This window comes from Xiphophorus hellerii, chromosome 3, assembly GCF_003331165.1.
Source record: "Xiphophorus hellerii strain 12219 chromosome 3, Xiphophorus_hellerii-4.1, whole genome shotgun sequence".
Taxonomy (NCBI): Eukaryota; Metazoa; Chordata; class Actinopteri; order Cyprinodontiformes; family Poeciliidae; genus Xiphophorus; species Xiphophorus hellerii.
The window spans coordinates 12890157-12913056 of record NC_045674.1 but is presented as its reverse complement, the minus strand read 5'-3'; the positions used below and the strand labels follow the sequence as shown (position 1 = coordinate 12913056).

Sequence of the window (22900 nt, the reverse complement as noted above, 5' to 3'; positions counted from 1 at the left end):
GTGGAGTACTTTGTCCACCAGGTATCTATCTACGGAAGCCCAGTCAGTTGCTTTGAGTCACTAACATTATGGGAATCAGTCATCTTGTGAGCATGTGGCAGCAGCGCAGAGAAATAATTTAAACAGGGAAAAACATGCAGAAGAACCAGGTTGAGTGTGATTGGCCAATTAGTGAGACAGGGAGAGAGGATAGAAAATCCTAAACACTAAAACACTGAGGTAAAAGTAGAAAACTAAGGGTGCATTCACACCAACCCTGTTTAGTCCACTTTATTCGCACTCTGGTTTTTTGCTAGAAAGTCTGGTTCATTTAGGGAGGTGTGAATAAACAGTTGAATTCTGACGTAGACCAAAATATCAAATTCTGGTCCGCCTAAAAATCCAGGTCTCGGTTCAATTAAAGACACCTGTGTTGTGGTTCGAATGCGGATGTGTATTCAAGCCGACCAGAGAGCGCTCCAAAAGCAGGAAGCGAACTATAACGCTGGGGCATTCTGGGTAAATACAACCAAAACTAAGACAAGAGTCTAGAGCTAACAGAAGAAATGGCTCAAAAATCCTACAACCTCTAAAATCTGACTGCATTTAATTTTTGTTTACATTTTGTGAAGAAGGAAGTTGATCTCTTTTTCAGAGGTTTTTGTGTCATGTCCTTAAGTGGTTCTTGGTGCAGCGCCCCCACAGGCGAGGAAGTGAACAGGTTTTTCAATTAGTTTGGATCATTTGACACAGAGCAGTGTGAAAGCAAACCACAACAGCTGAAAATGCAACAAATGTTGTCAGGAGTGAAAACATCCTAAGAGTTAATGGCATTAACAGCACCTTCAATAGTTTGGCCCAGAAAAAGATATTTAACACTAAATCACCGAACCAGGAGTACTTTCTGTGGAAATGCACTCAGCCAATGGCAGTAGCACCTCTGTTGATGGGTGAGTCCAGCTGAAAAACACTGGCAAAACCTGTACCTGGAAGACTTTCTATTAAAAAAGAGAATACTGAAAGGTAATGGTTGGAGTTTCTTTTTGAAAAGCTTTGTTCCAGAAAGAGGCAGATTTAAACTCAGAATCGCTGAGTGCCTTATTTAGAATGAAAGAACAGAGAGAGTATAAAGCTGATTTCAGCATGGCCTCAATTGAGGATCCACTCTAAACTGGAGGTCAGACGTACTTTGTATAAGAACAAACGGAGAGAAAGTTATAAATGAATACAGCATTCTTGTAAACTCGCAAAGACCAAAGAGACCAATGAACCTCTTGCAGCATCTGTCAGTATGTGTTTGAAATGAAGGATGAGGGAAATATCTTGTTTGTTTTGCAAAACACCACCAGATTGTTGTTAAAAGAAGAGGTGATGAAATTCTTCGCAATGCAAAAGATTCAGCAAGGCTGTCCTGATTTTTAAAATGAGCTAATATTTTTTAAATCTTTGATATCTTGTCATTCTGTTATTTTTATGTTATTGCAGCTTTTACATTTGCTGTCTGTTTTTAGACATTGCAGGCTGACGTCATTTGATTGATCTCCCATTCAGTTTAATATCGGAGTTGGGTGTTAAAATGTAAAGTTCTGATTCAGTTTTTTCTTTCTTTAAAGGATGGACGAAACGTGTGGAGTACACACCTGGGTCAGGCAGCATTCCCCTGTTCCCCAGCCTGCATCTGGAGACCTGTGAAGAAACGGTGTGGAACATCCAGGCCACCGTAGAGCTTCAAACCGGCCATATTGGGAAGGGCTGTGACAGAGACAGCTACTCTGACCGTTCTGTTCGGCGACTGTGTGGTAAGTTTTGACTTTAGACCCAAAAATCATATTCAACTGGAAGTAAATATTGATTTATTTCACATTTTGCATGTTTTTGTACTTCCATTTGGGTCTCTAAAAACAGCCAAAGTGCTTAAAAAACATACCGATGTTTTTTAGCAATAAGTTTATGTTTTTTGGTTTTTTTAATAGAGCCTTTTCAAAAATCTCTAGAATGCAACGTCACAAATCTGCAGGCACCTGGCAAACTCAGAGGAGGCCTGGCCCGTTACCTAGCAACCCCACCGGAACTCTACCCGCCACCCAGCAACCCCAGCAGAGCTCTAGCACATTTAGTCAGCTGGTTTTACTGCAATGGCTGCTGGAAAAGACTCTACTTCAGCTTTCCGAAGACATATAGTTGTATAATTGCAGATTTTGTTGTAGCCATTGTCTCATATGAGTGAAAAGGTTGAGTTGGGGGTTTGACCAGCAGCAGCTTATTTGGATTTAAAGTGACAAGAGATTCATTCTGACAGGAATGAAATAGGTAGAATTGATCAAATTAATATCTCGTTATCTAAGGATGATTTTTGAAAATTTTTTTATGAACATCCCAACCTGTTCAAGGACTCATAACAGGTCACCTTTAAATAAAGAAGGAAAAATACGAAAAAAGAAATAAAAATCAAACTCTATTGAGTTGTTTTCTATTTTTTCGATTAGGTGCCGTCAGGGGCGAAGTCGATCTTCTCCCACCTCCATCTCCAGCAGCCAACTGGACCTCGGCTCTCCCCACTCTTCCTTCTTCCGATTCTTCTCTGGTCTTCTCCTTCAACGGGTCGAATCATGTGGCGGTGGTTCCCGACTCGGTTGTGTCCGCTCTGTCGGGCGACCACTTCACCCTGCAGCTGTGGATGCGTCGGGGCGGCGCCAACATCCAGCCTTCAGCCACTCAGTCTAGAGGAAATCGCAAAGAGGAGGAGACTATTGTGTGCAGCACCGTAAAGAACGGTTCGTTTAATCTCTGGGATTTGCTGTGGTTTTGAAGGTTTAACCGGGAAAGCTACTACATTTAGCCACAGCTACAAAAAGTGTCACTCATGTTCGATTTACATAAACAACCCACACTCAACCACCTTTTCTTCTGCATAGAAGTTCTCATGATTCAGCTCTAAATCAAGTCAGTTATCTTCTTTATTCTCCAAGCAATAGATCCAACAATTATCATCTCCCTTCTCTGCTCTACAGATGACTCCTACTCCCATTATTCGCTCTCCGTCCACGGCTGCCGCCTCTCCCTCTTCTACTGGCCCGATGTCTCGGCCGCACGGCCCGTCAAGTTCCTCTGGAAGCTGGAGCAGGTCCTGTAAAAATCTATATTTTTAATTGCATTTCTATCTTTCTGACTGAATTTGAGGAAGTTTAGCAGTCCATTTTCTTTCTGCAGCATGCTTAATGTATAATCTTTGATGTTACATAGTGCAGTATGAAGATAGAACCTGTTTTTTCTCTTATCTCTAAAGTTTTTTATAGAGTAACTGCCTAATTTAAACAATTCATGCTGTGTGTATCATCCATCTTTTGCAGCTGTAGTCTGACTAACGGATTGTGCAATTATCTACCTGTGAAAGGATAATAGAAGCCAAGATAGAATTCAATTTGTGCATCGACCATAAAGCTTTTTCTTCCGTTTTTAACATTCATCCTCAGCTGGATATAAAGAAGATATTTGCTTTTAGCTTCCGATTTCATTACCTTACACATGTTTCTCGTCACCAGATGAGAGCCATCAGCAGTTTTCGCCATGATTAGTAATTTCCCTTATGTCTGTAAAAATAGCTGCAGTGAAAAGGGATGAAGCTCTCATCTGATAAAATAATGACTGTCATGCTAAATCTACCTATTTATTTATCCATAACTACACCTAATAAACAGAATAGTACAAAGATGTGCAAAAGACAACAACAAATAATCAACCAGCCACTGCAATCAGCAAGGAAGCTAATTTTTGATTAACTTTTTTAATATGTGTACTGTTCGCATACAGGTTCAGCTGATGGGCATTTTTAAAGATTTAATTTTTACAACATTTTTAAGGGATGATTAAGTTTTAACGTACATCTATTCCTCAAAATATTTAACCTTAGTATATTTGTCAAGGTGTTGCCCACGTTTATTAGCACCTTTGGTAAAAAGCCTTAAATTCATCTTTTATTGCAGTAAAATAACTGGAGAATTTATAAAAATTGACCCTTTGATTTGAGGGAATTTATTAAGTGTGTTTACAAAATATTTGCTTTTAATCAAATTACTTGTGGCACATTTATTGATATCTTGATACCTTGACTTTCTGTTCTCAGGGAGCATAAATATAAATACGATGTGACTTAGATTTTTATCTTCCCATAAAACACATCGAGCTGGTTGGTGAGGAAAATCAAATAATCTTCAAATCTCATTGCTCAAATCTTTATAAGAACCCTTTATTATTTATTACACATCAACTGATTTGCCCTACCGTCACAAAAGAAAACGTGGATTTTGATAACCTGGTACTGACTGGTTTGGTTGGATGCGACTAAAAAAATCAAACTTTTGGGCACAAACAAAGATGGGTCGAGTCCACAAAAATTGTACTGAAGTAAGAGTAGCACTACTTCAACTTATTTTTACTCAAATAAAAATAAAAAGTACTCAAGTAAAAGTAAACAGTATTTGGAAGAACATCTACTTAAGTAACTGATTCAAAATTTTTCAATGATGTCATCAGTAAGACAAAACATATAAAGTTCTGTGAAAATTCTGGCGTTTTAAAGATCAATATTAATACAAGTAAAGAACATAATTATAACATAACACATTTTAAGCAGCAAAAACTCTTTTCCAAATAAATATTTTCTATAATTTTATAATATAAAACTTGAAATCAGTTCTGTAGGTCTGCTTCACACATTTTTAACTAATGTGTTTGTTCTTCATTCAATGAAGTCACTCATATTGGGTTGAGTATCCGGAGGTTTCACTCAAGTAAGAGTAGCAATAGTTTATAATAAAATAACGGAATTAAAAATAAAAAGTATGGTGTAAAAAAAGTTAGTTAAGTAAATATAACCAGTTACAACCCACCTCTGGTATGAAACATAAGATGGAAACAGTTAAAACCAGATATTTACATACACTATCATAAAAAAATGAAAAGAAAAAGCTGCAGTTTCATGTAAATTGGCATAATAGAGCTCAGGACTCTAGAGTAGGGGTGTCAGTCTCCAGTTCTCCAAGTCAAAACAAGAAGTTAACTTCAGAAAAATGATAACAGTTTTGCTCACAGTGTTTCTGTGTTTTTTTAACTCTTTGATGCATGACTGCTTGTTTTTTGGGGATGGAGAGTTGTTTTGTCTGAAGCTTTGGTCTCAGACAGACTGAAGTTGCTCAGATTAAAGAAGCTGAGCTGATACAGGGGAGATTTGTTAAAGCCTTCTGTCTGAGCTGCATTATCTTGTTACTCCAGTCTTTCTCCCCTCTACTCCCCACCCTTATCTCTGTAATTCCCTTGCCATTTTTTCTGTGTTTTTGCTTCTGTTTATATAAAGAAACCTAAAACGAGAATAATTGAGAGCAAAAGAAATGTTCAGTAAAATGTGGAGAGTATGTTTAAGTAAGTATTTTACTTGCAGATAATTTCTTACTTGGCTTTTGGATGAACGTAAATGCCTTATTTTGCCACAGTAATGTGATCTTTCAATTGAGTCAGTGCTTTTTGTAGTTCCTACAGTGATTTTTATTATGAGTCCTTGAAGCTTTGTAAAGGCTTTTAGTATTTTTTAATGAATGTTTGCTGCTTTTCCTCTTGTCTTCTCTACTCTAGTCCCGTGCCTAACCATGGCAGTGTATTGTACAGTGAGTTCCTAAATAAAAGAAGAAAGTTGATCAAGACAAAGAAGTTTCAGCTCTTAAAATCTATCTCCAGCAGATGAACAGTTCAAGAAAGCTGTCTTGTCACACTGTTGCCTACCTTTCTTGTATTTCAGGGGTGTACAAAGATATGCTACTTTATGTAAATGTCGTTCAAATATAGCTTTTCTCCATATCTAATCTTGTAATATTCACAGCATCAACTCAGACTAGAGACTAGATATTAACTTAATTCACATTTGCACTTCTTCAGTTTCAGCAAATGCTACACAAATGTCTCTAATCTCTAGCTATGCTACACAGAAGCTTTGTCTGTATAGCATAGCAGACTGCTCCAACAACAACCACAAATGAGTGAAGCCATCTGAGCGGTGCATTTGGCATTACTCACATCGGCATGCCAAATGCTTGAAGTGTCTCCAGCTGATGATAACTTGACTCTTTTCCCGATTCTAATTATTATTTTTTTACTTTTCTTCAACACCATTAGATCAGTTCTTCTGTGTTTCTTTTTTGCATGTAATTGGAGATACATAAATAAATTAAATTGAATTTAATGGTATTTACATTAAATTAAATTTATATTGATATTTACATATTACTTGTGGGCACTCAAATTCAACTTTCAAATGTTTCAGGAAACATTTTCATTCAGGCAATTTCTTTGAAATAATATTCCTGACCTCAGCGTTCAGCTGTGCTTGCTGCAGCATGTTTAGCATTAAGATGCTATTTTCGGCTTGAATAACTTCATTTAACGGAACTTGAACACAACAATTATCTTTTCCTAAAATTAAAATTAAAAAAGCTTAGATGTTGCCTTGGATCTGTCAGGATTTTCTGAAGCTCTTGTTTTTTCTGCATTATATTCGTCCAGCAGGTGTGTGACAGCGAATGGCATCATCTGTCCCTCAGTGTCCAGTTCCCATCAGTGACGCTGTATGTGGACGGCGTCACCTTTGACCCTGCCCTCATCCATGACAACGGCGCCATCCCGAATCCTGCGCCCCGTCAGAGGATGCTCATTGGTGCCTGCTGGGGTTCGTATTTTCATTTTTAATTTCATCCAAAGCTGACGTGTCATTTTAACAAATATCACCTCCAAAGGTAGCCAGCTGTGCCTCATGACGCGTCTCAAGACGCACCGTGAGGACATACTACATCGCGCTCCTCATTTTACTCAGTGTGATTGCTGCGTCTTGTCTTTAAGGCCTAATAATATAAATAAGTTATCAATTATTTAGAGCAGCAGAACAACACAGGGGGCAGGCAGCTCAGAGACACTTAAAGCAGAACCGCTCGTTAAAATGGGAAGCTCTGGCAGCCAATTACCGTAGAAAAGACACACACATATACGCATGTTCAGTGTTTCATCCACTGTGTCTGCTGCCTGCATGGTGGCAGCTGCTGCCAGATAATGAGGAGACGTTGCATTTTTGAAGATCCACTATAGTTTTCTCACTTCTGCATGCTTGTGGTATTTATTTATAGGCTGTCTCTGTATTTTTGCTGCTTTCTGTGTATCTTTGCACCCTCTGTCTGTTCGCACCATGCTCCATTGAAGTGTCTGTCTCAGTACGGCTTATTGTTTTCTGTTTTTCTGCCTCTCTGTGGTTTTCCCAACAGAACCCGAAGAGAAACAGAAGGAGATACTAAACAACACAATCCCAGAGGGGAAAGACTCAGGTGACCTCCCCCTTTCAAAGAAACGCTCAGCTGATTGTCTTTCCTGTTGTTGATGCAACAACAAAGTGCAAATTACAAGCTGGTGAGACAATATCACGTGTGTTTGCACTTTAGTGAAGTTTGTGGGTGGTTACCACGGCCTGCTGTCAGGGGTGACGGTGCGTCCTGGCAGCGTGGAGCCGCACAGCGTGGTGGAGTGCTTGTACGCCTGCAGGGAGGGGCTGGACTTCGGAGACCTGGAGACTCTGGGTTCTGGGATGAAGGTAACGCCTCAGGAGAGCTGCAGGTTACCAGAACTGTGTTTACTGCCGCAAATACCTGATTATCTACTGAGATCTTTTCTACTTTTGTTTGGATTAAACCATAAAAAAGTTGATTTTAAAATTTAGGTAACGTATTAACCTCAGGTAGCTGTCCTAAGCTTGAACAGGTTGGGATAGGTCAAGAGATTACACAAAACATCATCATTACATTTTTTGCACAAAATTATTCTTATACAATCAGATTATAGTCTGGTCATTTTTACTAATATTGAGCTATCAGAATGAACTTATTTAAATCCAAATAAGCTGCTGCTGGCCACACCCATCATCTCAAAGTTTACACTAGCAAATGAAAATATCTGCAAACTGCAAAATTATACAACCGTACATCTTTGAAAAGCAGAAGTAGAGCTTTCTGCACAACCAACAACAATGCAACAACTGGTTTCTGGATGATAAGTCGACAACAAAAAACTGAATCAGTCTTTTCCAGCGGCCATTGTGCAGCGTATACAGTGGTAAAACCAGCTGACCAGATGTGCTAGAACTCCACTTAGGTTGTGACAGGCCTAGGCTTGGCTTGGGTTGCTAGGTGACAGGGCTAGGCTTGGGTTGGGTTGCTAGGTAATGGTGCAATGCCCGTTCAATGTGACTTAGCAATCTGGAGGTTTTTGAAACAACTAATTTTCCAGACACCAAAAATCATTAACTTATTGCCAAGAAACAGCTAGGTGGATTTTTTTCACTGTGTATTTGCTGTAATATCCATAATAGTGCGCTATTATGGATATTATGGGAGAACTATACATAGTTTTAGAGATTTTTATGCCCCTTTGCTGTGTGTCTCGCTGACAGACTATGAGGTTACTGATGACTTCAAGGGTGCTTCTTTCACTGGATTTTATTTATGGGGTGTTAGAGTAAATGTAGCTGAACAGAAATACTCTCTAAGTTTCTCCTATTTTTATTTGTGAAAGATTATAGAAAGCTATATATAATATCAATTTTCTTCATAGTTATTTTCTACTTTCTGTTGGTCTTTGAAATAAAAACCACTGAAAAATAAATGGGATTTTGTGGTTATAATGTGTCAAAATCTGAGGATATGAATACTTTTGCAAGGCACCATATGTTAAATTTTTGTATTGCTTTGAATTAACCTGAAGGTTAAAAGTTTAATTTGATTTCACAAAGGGGTAACTTGTATGGTAAAATGTTGATTACTTGTCCTTCCAGGTCCATGTGAACCCCAGTCAATCGGTCCTGGTGCTGGAGGGAGACGACATCGAGAGCTTCAACCGAGCCGTTCAGCAGGTCACCTACAGAAACTCGCTTCGCTTCGCCACCCCTGGAGTCCGACCTCTCAAGCTCACCACTTCCCTCAGGTAGAAGAACCCTATAATTAATAAAAACGTTCTATGAAATCTAAATGAGTTGCAGAACCACAGAAAATTTAAAGTGACATATCTTCTCCCAAGTAAAACTGAATGTAGCCAGGAAATTCACCGATAAACTAAGATTTCATTTAACTGTAAAAAGGAAAGATTTGATCCCTGAGTTCTCTTAATACATAAAGAATAAAGAGGACACTATCAGAAGAAAGAATTATATCAAATATAAATACTTATGAAAAGCAGAGTCATGCAGAGACCTTTAAAGAGTTTTATAAAGAGGTCAAAATAGAGCATAAAGAACGCACCAATAAAATTTACATCAACAGCAGTTTAAATAGACAAATTGGTCCAGATTATAAGGGAAAGTGAAGAGGTTAGAGAGCTTACATTTTAAACAAGATATTTACACAGATTTCACAAAAACTATTTTTTCATATGGACAGAAACATAAAATATTCACAGCCAACTATCATTTAACCGGAGTTATTATTGTGCAAATAAACAAGAGAATCTGTCTGTTTACCTTTGACTTTTTGTTGATTAGAAATCACACATTATCTACAGTGTCTGAATTTATGATGATATAATAAATTGTAGTCACATCATAAATACAAAAACAAGTTCTTAAATGCTCACAATTGTCACTTTTTGTGTCTTAAGCAGCAAGAAGAAAAGCTAAAGCTAGTTGAAGCACAGGAGAAAAACCTCCACAATATATGGTTAGGGTTAGGGATAGGAACACAAATTACTTCTAAAATCTGTTAAATATGTTACACCAATTTAAATTATTTTGGAATTGAAACATAAATATGCATTTTTTAGAACAAGCTAATGTTCACCAGTGTTGGCAGATCTTGTGAGAGAAACAAGCAGCCAGGTCTATGGAAACAATCGGAAAAAAAACAACGACCAACACAACATGTTGTGTAAAATAGAGGCTGTTTGTGAACAGCATAAATATATGCACTTATTATGACATTAAACATAAGCAACAGCAAAATTATTCAAAACACTTTTATGATAATTTTAAATAGTTTAAATTATTTTAATAATTTATACTTTTAAACTTTGACCAAAAGGAAAGTGCATTTTGCAGACGTATCACATTGGAACAGAAAGGTGCAGTTTTTATTTACCCATATATATTTTTTGCTTCTTTTCATGGTGGGCACGTATTTCTTGATGCAATATGTCTCAATGCAACATGCCTTTAAGACATGCCAGTGCACTCTCTTTCCCTCACTATTTATTATATTTTCTCCCATATTTTTCCCACTTACTGCAGCTCGTTTCACGCCGTCTCATCACTTGTGTGCCTGTCACGCTGGGCTCTTGGGATGTGCCAAGTCAATTCAGGCAGGCGCAATAATCGGGAAATGGGGGCGTGGAAAAGACAACCAAACCGCTCTTGTTTGCTTTGTTGTGGGGACCTGGTGCGGGGTTTTTATTGGTTTTTCTCTGAAAGAAAGCCAAGGCCAGATAAGCAACCTCACATTCAAAAACAAGCCCAAAATACCAGCAACTCGTGAGATTTGCAAGCAACTTTAGAAAAAGACAAGCCCAAAGTTGCTTATAATAAGCTGACCTTGAAAGTTGGTGAAGTTGCATGGAGTCACTAACGGCAGCCAGGTTGATTTATATGTGTAAAATGTATGTTATGCATTTTATTTGGAGTGGAATTAGGGCAAAAGAAAGGAAGGGCGCCTTATTTTCTCAGAGTTGCATTTTTCCATTGAATGGACAGTCTGCCTCTGCACTGGTCTGATGAAAAGATTCACGAATAGTTTAATTAAATACCGAACATTTACTTTTCCTCAGCTGTCAAAATAAATGACCCCTTTGTGTGTTGCACTGCTGCTTCTTCTCTTCACACTGAGTCCATCTAACCCGGACCTTGACTCGTCTTAGATAATGACTTGCGTGCAGTAAAGGTCGAACATAAATATATACTAGCAGAAGATAACAAAGAATATCTAACCTCTTGGGTTTGCCTTCAAGTTTCTTTGACAGTCAACAGCAGGTGGAGCCTGTTTATTTTTTGTGTTGAATTAAGGTGAATGTGAGTTAAAGTTAAATAATAAATCATTTATCTTTAGATTTTTATGGACTTTTAGCTTTAATGGCTAAAATGAAAGAAACTTTTCCTTATTTGTATATTTTTGGTTGTTATTTATTTGTGCTGCTATGCCAACTAAAAATCCCCCTACTTATCAAATTAGTGTGCTAAATACATAATTGATCAAATACTGCACAAGCTTCCAATCATCTGTTGTTCCTAGCGCACAACGCACATTTACCGAGCCGGTCCAAAGCACAGGTGAGCTAAGCGGGTGCTTGGGGCCCTAAAGCATCATTCGATTTTACTTCGAAATGATAAATTGCACATTTTACACATCTCTTCCAAATTTTACAAACAAAATATATTAAACCTTCTAACTTGTTTACTGTAAATTCAGTGTTTGTCTGCAAATGTTACTTTCAATAGTTAAATTAATATGCCACACTTAAATACCACTCTGCAATTCAAAATGTGAATTAATTAGACCATCTTTGCTTGCTTGCTACTCCTGTGAGGTTAAAATCAAAAGCTATAATAACACCGGTATGATGTCAGAGAATTGCAAATTGCACTAATAGTAGTAGGTATGTTACACATATGGAGTCACCAAGAAATAATGAAGTACCTGGTGTTGACATGTTGGTATGGGGGCCTCAAATTAAAATCTGCTTTGGACCCCGAAAAGGCTTGAGCCGGCCCTGACTGCATGTAAATATTGAGAGTCTGTGCAAACTTGTATCCTGTTCCAGCTGTTTTTTTACTTTATAAATAATTTACTGACTGTACATGTGGACAAACTTATTATATTAGTTATTTTCCTCCGGTTTTAGAATCTGAAGTGTGAGTTTTAATGATTGGTGTGATGTGGCAGCAAAGTTTATGAGAGAATCTGAATGGAGAAAAAACTTTTCCCGAGCTTCTGCTGCTTCCCTGTAGTGCACAGCTAGCCTGCACTTTCACCAGCAGCCTGTGCAGATATTCTCATTGCTATCTTTAGACATGAATGTTTTAGTCGCATGTTTTTATAAGATTTAGATGATTATGAAGCCATGCATCAAGCTGATGGACTTTTTTTATCTGACAGTTTAAAGATCCCAGGGATTCAAGGGCATGGACAGATTTTTTCCCCTCTTTGCTTTCTGCTCAAGGAGAGTACTTTTTATTTTTTTCTTTACTTTGCCATGTTTTATTGCGTGTGTGAAGCTTAGACTGATTTGAGCCCAGGAGTCAACCAGATGGCTGAACAGCAGGCCCTTCTGGAGAGGCCGATAGAAGCAGCTGCTTACTCTGATAGTGGATATATAGCGCACACACACTCACACCACTTAATCAGCTTAATACCCTTTCACATATGATGGCGAATTTTAGGGCAAGCTGGTAAAGAAATTGTAGCAATTTGTCATTGATTCAGTGTTTTTTCTCTTCGTCTTGCAGGAAAATTACATTTTACACAGCAGAAATGTGTTTGCACATTTGTTATTTTCAGCATCACAACAGATAAATGGCGTCGCTGTCACAGTGGAATAGCAGAGCAAGGGAATAGGTTGTTTTTTTAATACTCTGCCATGCTTTCTGCAGCTATTCTGCTTTGAGTTAAATCCTAACATCAAGGTGACAATGTTTAACCAGTAAAATAAAACCAACACTGATAAACTGTGAGGATTTCGTTTAGTCACACTCTGTTTAAAGATGTTATTGCACATGGGAAGAGGAGGAGTGAGCTGTCAGAGAAACTTGCCTAAAGTCATGTTCAGCATCGGTTTGATCTCCTCCCCATAAGCCTTTGGGCTTTTTAAAAATTAAAGCCAAAGAAAGATTCCCAAATTTAGCCGGTATTCGCTGCATCATCCGGAAAACCGGAACGAACAACAGTCGGATTCACTGATATGTTTGGTTTAATTTTAAAAGTTGACAAATTGTCTTCCCCTTATCACCACACCATAAGGAGCTTTAAACGAACAAAGAAAAAGAAAAGATAAATAAATGAAGGTTTCTGCTTCTGCCACAATAGTGTGATTAATTAAAGAATAAACAGTCTTATTATCATCATCATCATCATCACCCTTCTGGGTATCTATAAACACAGTTTAACCCATTCAGTCTCACTGGCTCTTAAAATATCTAAACTGTCTCTTTAGTGTCTAAAGCATAATTTTTACCTTTTTATTGAGCTAACTGCATTTGGAAAGAAGAGGAAATGTCTTGTATTTTAATAACAGAAATTTACATAACTGGATCTGTTTATCTTGTAAAATGTCTTGACATGACGTGTTTTGAATTGCCGCTATATAAGTAATACAACCTGAACTGAAACAAAACTTCGAAATAACCAAAAAACATCACATTAATCACTGTATACTTGTTCCTGATTAACAAAATGTATGGATGTATTTAACCTTTCAGATTAAAAATCTCTTAATGCAAGAGAGACCTGGGCAAGACTGGGAGTAACACGAATCATAGCAACAAATATCAAAACCCAATTAAAATACAATATGGATAATAAACGAGGAAAAAATAGCAAAAAGCAAACACAGCCATAACAGTAAAGGTAGGACTAAAATGCTACTTGATATTAGTCAAAATATTTACAAAAATGTTTTTTAATAAACTGATTAAGAGTGACCTTAAACATATTAAAAGAGACGATTTATTGAGAGTGCTTATCAAAAGACAAATGCTCTTTTCTACACTGTAAAAACAAACGTCTCTAATTTACGGTAAAATATCGGCAGCTGCAGTTGCCAGAATTTTACTGCATAAATGTGGTAAAAGTCTGGCAACCACAGCTTTTACCGTAAATTATAGACTTTTTTTTTTTACAGTGTAGATGAGAACGTAAAGCTTTCAAGTGTCTGTCTTTTTCTCAGATGTAAACTTATGGATCATTATAACCATCTAATTCAGATTTATATGACCTGTTTTAATCTTAGAGAGGATAAAAATAGTGACAAGAAGAAAAACGTTTCAGAGCCGCCAGGTTAATCCACCAGCAACAGGAAATAGTGAAAGGAGTATTTTCACTGCACTTTACTTTTCACTTTTACTTAGGAGAAGTATTGCTTATCTCATCTTGGTAAAATTTCTGGATACTACACACTGCGAGTAACTTCGCTGAATGAAGAACAAACTTGTTTTAATCAAAAATTCACCAGACACAGACACACACCTGCAGTTTTTCTTAAAGTTTCTTAAATTTTAAACTTAAAAAAATTCATCTGGAAAATATTTTGTTTTGCCTGATTTTGTTATTTATATTAATTATTTTCATTTTCACCTTTAAAATGCCAAAATGTCCACGTAATTTTATTTTCTGATCTACCTCATGATGTAATTTTTAAATATTAAATGTTTGATGTTTTGATCAGTTACTCAGTACTTGAGTAGACTTTTTACTAAATACTTTTTACTCCAGTAATTTTTTGGATGGCTGCTTTTTACTTTTACTTCAGCAAAAACATGTTGAAGTAGTGCTACTCTTCCATAAGCAGAGTTTTTGGGTACTCTACCCTCCTCTAGTAACATGTGATCTTATGTTTCCTGTTACAGTCCAAATTTGTGTTTGTGATGGTAGAACACAAACATTAAATTGTTCTACTGCAGTGAAATGTGTTATTTTAGTGTTTATCACATGTTTCAATAAATTTAAGTGGACCTGTATTTGTCTAGTTTCATAGGTTGATTGAATACTCCATTCAAAGGCTGTAAAATAAATCTGTTTTCTTGTTTGTAATTCTCTTCCAGGTGTTTCAATGAGGAAAGCTGCCTGTCACTGAAACAGCTGGAGGGATACCTGGTGGTACTCCAGCCTGATGCCCCTCAGATCTCTCTGTCCGGGGTTGGCCCACATCTGGCCCGTCCGGCGCCTGAGTTTGAAGGACCCCGCGGCGTCCCCCTCTTCCCAGAGCTGCGGATCGTCTGCTCACTGTCACATGCTGTCAACACAGCTGCACAGGGCATGGAGGGCGGAGGTGAGCAAAGATATGGAGATTTAATGTTTGTAATTCTTGAAATGTCTTTTAATTTCTACTCAGAAACGGGAGTGTTTATGTTTGTTTATTTCATGTTCTGCATCGCCTCTTAGCTCTGATGTCGGACGCCGTGGCTCACACTTTGGACGGATGTGAGGTGCAGCCGCTGGGAGAGGAGCTGAATCCAGAGCGGGAGGAGCTTCTGGTAGACATGGACGTTGTGCGAGAGCGAGGACTGGATATCATCAATACCACCGCTTACATCGCAATTACAGGTACTGCTGCTCTGCAATGCATTTTTAAAATTATTTTATCTTTATTGATTCACAAAGAAGCAAATTTTACAAAGTGTATAGTAAGGCTGGACAATATGGGTGAAAAACGTATCATGATATAAACATTTCATATCAGTCGAAGTTAATAACTGGCTTTAGGTAATTAATGATTAGTTTTTTGTTTTACACTGAAATACAGCCAGACTTTCCTGTTTTATTCAAAGTTTTTACTCCACAAAGTTGATTTTTATCATTATTTTTATTTTTAAGCCATTACGAGGCACAGTGGTGAAACCTTAAACTGCCGCTGTGCCAGTTAGTCAACAAGTCGTAGCTAGGCAACCAAAGACTGAGTGAGTTAGTAGATTGCTGTGAGCGGTTGAGCGGTTAAACTCTTTCCTCCGCCTACATCTCCCAGAATGCTGTGCAGTGAGAAATGCATAAAACAGAAAAGGTCACACTGCCAGTTTGTCTGTATTCCAGATATTTAAAACAATAAACAAATCAATAATTATCAATATCGACTGATTTGAAAGGCTTACATGTTGACCCATTTTTCAGCCATATTGCCCAGTCCTAGCCCATTTTAACGCATTGTTGTGCTCTGTGTTAGTTTTCTAGAACACATTTTGTGATATTCATGTTTCGCCAATTAGGTGATTTCTGAAGCATTTGGTTGTATTCGTTTATATTTGGGGAAGCAAAATGGGCTGAATACATATGCACACCACACTGATGTTTTTGGAGGGAAAATCACCTTTACTTTCATTCATCTTCCATCTTCCTGTATTTGCTGCTTTGTGTTGGTCTGCTATGTAAAATCTCAGTAGAAAGTGAAAACGTTCAGGGTGTATGAATGTTTTTGCAGGGCAGGATATTTTTCCTGTTGTGGCTGTCCAAACATTGTCTCCCCGTCTTCTTTTTCTTGCCTCTGGGATCTTCTTTCCTATCCGTCTCCTCCAGGTGCTGAATCCATCTCTGTGTACGAGGACGTCCTCCGCTCAGTCCGGTACCGCCTGGCCAGAGGCTCTGGCCGCTTTGAGAGGCGGTTCCGCCTGTCGTGCTCCGAGATGAATGGCAGATACACAAGCAATGAGTTGACTCTGGAGGTAACGAGAAACATCGCTCAAACAACATCCATAATAGCTTTCAGATCTTAGCCTTGACCTTTTGAAGCATTTTTCCAACAAAAGCTGGAAAGCTGATGATAGTGTTATAATGAATGTTCTATATTAACTGGGTTGCTTTTTAAGTTATAAAGTCTGTAACATTTTCACTACTTTCAGGTGAACTTCCTCCACTCTTTGGAAAGCCTATACCACCCTTCCCACCTGCTGGCCTCACAGCAGCAGTTCCTCCATCCATCTCATCATTCCGGAGAGCTGAGTGGGCACACCTTGCCGAACCCACATCGCAACTCAGGTAATATTCTCTTAACCACCTGACTGCCAACTAATTTCTTACCCTAAAAGCATCCTTTAAACCTTCCATGATGTAGCAGGAAATTTATTAAAGTGACCTATTATGCTTCCTTGAACAGTTTAGGATACATCTACAAGCTATACAAAACACGTTCATTACCTTTTTTACACAAAATTATTCTTTGATAGTAAGATTTTAGTCTGGTCAGTTCTGAATATGTTAAGCCCTTTTCAGAATGAGCTGTTTATGGCGTCTTGTCACTTTAAATTGTAATAAGTTGCTGCTGGCTACACTTCCAAACTCTTGCACATAAAAATGGCTGCAAACAGAGGCACAATTATACACTCGTACATCTTTGAAAAGCAGAAGTGGAGCTTTCTGCACAAAAAACAAGAATGCAGCAAGTGGTTTCTGGATGGTATTAAACATCAAAACACTTGTCTTGTCCAGCAGCCATTGTATAGCTCGTGTAGTGGTAAAACCAGCTTACCAAATGTTAGGTTGGTTGCTAGGTGACGGACTGGGCTTTGTTGGTGTTGCTAGGTAACGGCACATGCCTGCTGATTTGATACATTACATTCTGAAGGTCTTTAAAACAAGTAATTTTCCAGACACCAAAAAACACTAACTTATCGCCAGTAACCGGTTGGGTTCTTTCTAAGTGCTTGAGCTGTTTTAGGAGGCAATTGAGATCCAAATGGAAGTACAAAAGCGTGCAAAATATGAATTTTTGCATAATAGGTCTCTTTTAAATATCAACAAGTAAAATACAAGCTTTACTAAACAGAAAATGCTAATAAATATTGTGTAGCGTAAATTTTAAAATTAGAGGTTGCTTTAGTTACAATCCCAGGCGGCTGGTTCAGCATTCGTGAAAAAGTAGTGGTTGATCTTGTTATTGTTTTAAATGACTGACACAAAAATACTCTGAAAATCAGCCAGAAAGGTTTGACACTAGGCTGGGCCTCCATGCACGACTCCCAGGTGTGACATTGAGTGGATCGCAGAGGCTTGCAGAGGGCAGCCAGGCTTTCTGAGCTGAATACCAAACGGTGAAACCCAAACTGACATGCAGTTAAGTCCTGGAGGTTGACAGAGGGTTTGGGTCAAACAGGTGAGCAGGCAGGATGGCAGGAAGGCTTATTGATGACGGACCGAGGATCCTGACTGAGGCAAACAGCTGGTTCAGCTTTCAAACCAACACATCGAGCAAAATGAGTGGAGAATCACCAGAGTTTCTAAAAATGTGAAATAGTGAACAGATCTAAGCTGTTGTCAAGCACCTGCAAATCAAAATGAGGAGTAGAGGAGGAATGCTGCAGGAGTTGGTTCGCCTTTTATTTGTATGTGGAGACAAAGGAGAAACTCAGAGTGAACAACCAATAATGTAAAACCAAAGATTTAACATTAACGTTTTTCTCAATACATAAAAATGTTAATGTTGTTATAACAAAGCTGTTAAATTTCTATTCTTTGTTTCTCAGTCTTGCCTTTCAGTGAGGCAGCTAAATAATTATCACTTTAACTTTTCAGTCACATTTCATGGTGTCTAGATGGGAAGTTTTGCCTTTTTTTCAATAAAGATTTTCTCAGAGGAACAGATTGATAGATTGATAGTAGCAACATATCAGTAAACATGTGTGACTTTCATTAAGACTGAATCAAGAAACAAAACCACTTAATCTGTCCTGAATAGAGATAAAAGAACAAGTTGTCTCCTGTTTAATGATCTCTCAGCTAGTTTATGGTCATCTAATGAACTGGTCTATAAATACATCTTTAAACTTAATGCATTTCCATAAACGGCTCCATGAGTCACCAGGATATTAATGGATCTGGAGGAGAATTTCACAGGAATAGAAACCCTCATTTTGTGACATAGTTGGCAGGACCTTCATGTGTTTGAGCTGAAATCTTAATAATACAGCTCCATAACTATTGATGTAAATTTAATTCAAGTAATGTGAATATTTAAACCAGCAGGTAATGTAAATATTTAAACCAGCAGGTAATGTAAATATTTAAACCAGCAGGACAACTTTTCAAGTCTTTTGTTGATTGTACTAATGATACATTGACACGTGTATCTTATAAAGATCAGCTGAAGCCAGAAAATTAAAACCCCAGAAACATTTTCCCACATTATAACCACAAACTCTGATGTACGTTATTGTTGTGATAAACGAAGGGTCTGCAACCTGCGGCTCCAGAGCCTTGAGTGGCTCTTTGCATCATCTACATAGGGTCTTAATAACTCTAGCTAAACCCACCATTTTTAATATAAATAAACCAACAAATGTCGGTTTAAGCTTATTTTCTTTTATTCAAGACATGCATCTATTGAATTTCCACTAATGAATGACAGTAAAAGTGCCAGTAATGCTTTCTAAAATCTATTTTTCTTGCCAGTTTTTTACATAATTTTCCATCAATATCAACATTCCATAGAAGGAAATTTATTCAGCCTCTTTTAGTTTTATGTTTTTCTTTACTTAAAAACCTAAAAATAACAACATTGCGCATCGCAGTGGCTGCTGTCCCAAGTTCGTTTCCCTTTGCCGCATGTTTCTTCTCTCTGCCCTCTTTCTGTTGCATTACTGTAAAATAATGTCCACTAATGCAAAAAAAAAAATCAGATATTAAAAAATACACAACTAAAAATAGGAATAAATAGATGTTTCTTTTTTTTAAAAGACATTTTTATTGTAGATGTCCAACACGATGTCCGTTTTCTTTATTGAAAAGGTCAAGTAACATTTGCAGCCTGAAATGTGTTTAATTAGCTGGACTGAGGGTAAAATTGGCTCTTTGGATGGTGAAGAGGTTGCAGTGTGGCATTTCCATTCATCGCCTTTGTGATTCACTGTTTGTCTCTAAGTTGGCACATCTACATAAATACAACTCTTTTTTTTTGCCCACTGTCTTTCACAAAAAACTCAACCTCAGTAAGACTGGAGGGAGGATGTCTCTAAACATCAGTTTTTGACACCAGTTCTCAAGTTAATTTCAGTCTAGACTTTGACTGGACCGTTCTAACTCATAGATACTCGTCTGTCTAAACCAGTAGCAGCTCCTCCAGAGTTAGCATGGGCCTTTTGGCTGGTTCTCTGATTGATACTCTCCTTGCTTGGTCTGTCAGTGTAGAGGGCAAGCCATGTCTTGTCTTTTCCTTATGATTAATTATGAATTAAATTGTCTTATCCCTAATCTTTGCTTTAAACCTCTTCTCACCCTTTCCCCAAACCTATCTGCTGCAGTCTTCACGTTGGTGTTTGTTCATTAATGTTTCTCAACAAACCTTTGCTCAACTACCAAGTAGAGGACTTTAAAGGACTGTTCTCTGCATTGTTCTTTTATTTAAATAGAGTTATCAGAGTAAAGTGGTTCAATTTAAATGCACACCACACTTTTCAGTTGCTCGTGTTCAAAACCTTTACAAAAAACATGGAGAATTGTCACACTTTTTCTTCATTTCTTTTAGTGGTTCCAGGAGCAGCCACCGTCATCATTATGGTCTGTGTGGGCTTCCTGGTTGTCATGGTGATCCTCGGTGTCTTCCGAATTCGCTCGATCCATCGTCGAGGTGAAGGCTCCAGGGGCGGGGCTAAAGAGGGCAGCAACCAATGGGACGACTCGGCGCTCACCATCATCGTCAACCCAATGGAGGTAGAGATAATTTCCCGATGATTGATGTCAGGATAAATCGATTTATTTTTTCGTTTATCCACTCCGCCCTCCTGTTTTCTCCCAGTCCTACGAATCCCGTATGGGCATTTCTGCCGACACGGAGGGCGATGGAGAGGAGGAGGAAGAAGAGGCAGCGGAGTCACCTGACGACGCAAGCGACGACCAGCGGATCATCATCAAGAAGGAGGGCAGAGACGGAAACGCCCGCCGCTACTGAGCTGTATCTCTCCATAAATCAGCTCCCCAGTCACACACTCCGACACTTTTAATATCAAACTGACGCCACTAGTATAAGGAATGTATGCTTACAAACACTTCGCACAACACAATCACCGTAATACTCTCGACGCTCAAACGCCATATGTGACCTATAGCCGACAACAGGCTGCTGTTCTCCACTTAAATGTTCAATGGCACAATGTGTACAGTTAATGTAATTTACCCGCCTAAACAAACCCCCTCCACCAGAATCGTTTGTGGTGCACTCGTTCTAAAGCAGAAATTGGTGTCTGTATAGTGTAACGCTGGTTGAAAGGGACTGTTTAATCATCAAGAAAAATATTGATTGTATTCTATACTTTGTTAATGAGAAGAATGAAGCAAAATGTCAGCTGCAACAAGGTTTTGAGTCGAACCTTAAGCAAAGACACAATCCTTGATCCCGACACGTCTTTGAGCCTCTTTGATAGACTCAGAAAGTCTGTGCACAAGCTTTCCTCTCCCTCTCTGCCACAGACTGAAGGCAGTGAGATTAGACGCTCTCAGCTATTCAAAAGAAACTCCTCAATGTCCTTGCAATTTCATTTCCATTTATGTAATAAAGAGGATCTCTAAGGTGCACACACCCCTGTTAAAATACATTTCAAAACTTTTTCTACCACCAGAGACATTTGAGCTGTGAAGTTCAACTGAAAAACAAACAAGAAAGATGCAATAATCTCACTGCATAACTCCGGTTCCTCGTATCTAACGTATTCTAGAAGCGCCTTTTAATTTCAGCATTCGGTTCTTAGTTTATCAGTGAAGTGCTTTCTGTGATTCTGAGAAATAAAATCCGTCTTGGTCTTCAGCTTTTCATCAGACACATGAAGATTTTGGGTCAGAGATTATTGCCATTTGGAAGAGTTTTAAAGAAATTATCAGTTTCTCTAGATGAAAACCCCACAGCATTATGCTGCCTCCACTTGAGGTGGGTGGAGTACTCAAAAATACTCAGGTAAGAGTAGCACTACTTCAACATATTAACTCCAGTAAAAGTAAAAAGGCAGCAAGAAGCTACTCAAGAGTAAAAAAAGTATTTGGTAAAAATGCTACTCAAGTACTGAGTATCATTTTTGCATTTAATATCTAAAAATTACATCAGCAAATGGACCAAAATATAAAGTTATGTGGAAAATTTGGTATTTTAAAGATCAAAATGAAAATAATTCATATGAATATGATTACAAAATAACAAAATCAGTCAAAATTTATTTAATTTGAATATAAACTTTAACAAAAACTGCAGGTCTGTGTCTGGTGAATATTTGGTTGAAGTTACTCACATTGGGTAGAGTATCCAGACATTTTACTCAAGTAAGAGTAAAGAATAGAGCATAGTAAAATACTCCTAAAAGTAATTTTTTTTCCAAAAGGTTACTCCAGTAAATGTAACTAGTTACTACCCAACTCTTGCCACCAATGAAATGCTTTATAAAATACGAACTGGGGCTGTAACTAAGAGATAAAAACATCATTCTATTTTTGATTTATTTCTGGTTAATTAGATCCACTGTAATTGAGGACATGTGCATTAAAACCTGAACTTGAAGCAAAAAACATGTGTTTGTTTCATGGTGTAGGGATAAAACCATATTACTGTGGCTTTGTTGAATTTACAGAATAAATGTCACATTAGAGGTGAAGAATAATCTGAACTATTATGTTTTTTAGGAGGGGATCTTCACCTTTGAGATCCAGTGTAAGACTGGTTTACTTTGCAGTATTCTGTATTGATCTCCTGATAACCAACCGCAGACCTCAACGTCCAACACAAGCTCTTCTGCTGCAATACTCCAAAATAAAAGCCCCTACGCTCAAAATTGACGTCGTCAAAGTTTCAGCTTCAAACTGGAGTCTTTGCAGCACTGCAGCTTGTGCCACAAAATAAGAAAACAGCACCTTGACCTCTCTGACCTCCCTATAAATGACTCTCATGTCACTCTTTCACTCACTACACTGTACTGCAAACACACAAAAACACACACAAGCGCCATCCATGACCCCTGCTGTTTCCAGAATGTCCGCTCAGCTTGGGCAGTTTTGATTGTATTGATTGTAATGAATTTTTCTGTACATACAACAATGACTATTGCGATATTATTGTTATTGCTGTTGTTCTTATCAATGCATTCACTCTTTCTCTTTTACTGCACATTTCTGAGAGGGAGCAGATTATGATTTATTTTTCCATTTAAGGAGTCACCTTTCCAGAATCAGAAAATAGTATA

At 38.0% G+C, this 22900-nt stretch overlaps 1 protein-coding gene across 1 annotated transcript in view; it reads left to right on the top strand.

The window, feature by feature from the left end:
• The window catches only part of clstn3 (calsyntenin 3), a 36797-nt gene extending 15243 nt beyond the window's left edge, over positions 1-21554 (top strand). The window contains exons 7-19 of the mRNA XM_032558274.1: positions 1593-1778; positions 2466-2753; positions 2991-3103; positions 6535-6694; positions 7281-7340; positions 7455-7603; positions 8840-8988; positions 14801-15027; positions 15141-15302; positions 16266-16411; positions 16589-16724; positions 20206-20390; positions 20476-21554. Of these exons, the coding sequence (XP_032414165.1) occupies positions 1593-1778; positions 2466-2753; positions 2991-3103; positions 6535-6694; positions 7281-7340; positions 7455-7603; positions 8840-8988; positions 14801-15027; positions 15141-15302; positions 16266-16411; positions 16589-16724; positions 20206-20390; positions 20476-20628 (2114 nt within the window). The 3' untranslated portion in view covers positions 20629-21554. The remainder of the gene's footprint in view (positions 1-1592; positions 1779-2465; positions 2754-2990; positions 3104-6534; positions 6695-7280; positions 7341-7454; positions 7604-8839; positions 8989-14800; positions 15028-15140; positions 15303-16265; positions 16412-16588; positions 16725-20205; positions 20391-20475) is intronic.
• The last annotated feature ends 1346 nt before the right edge of the window (positions 21555-22900 follow it).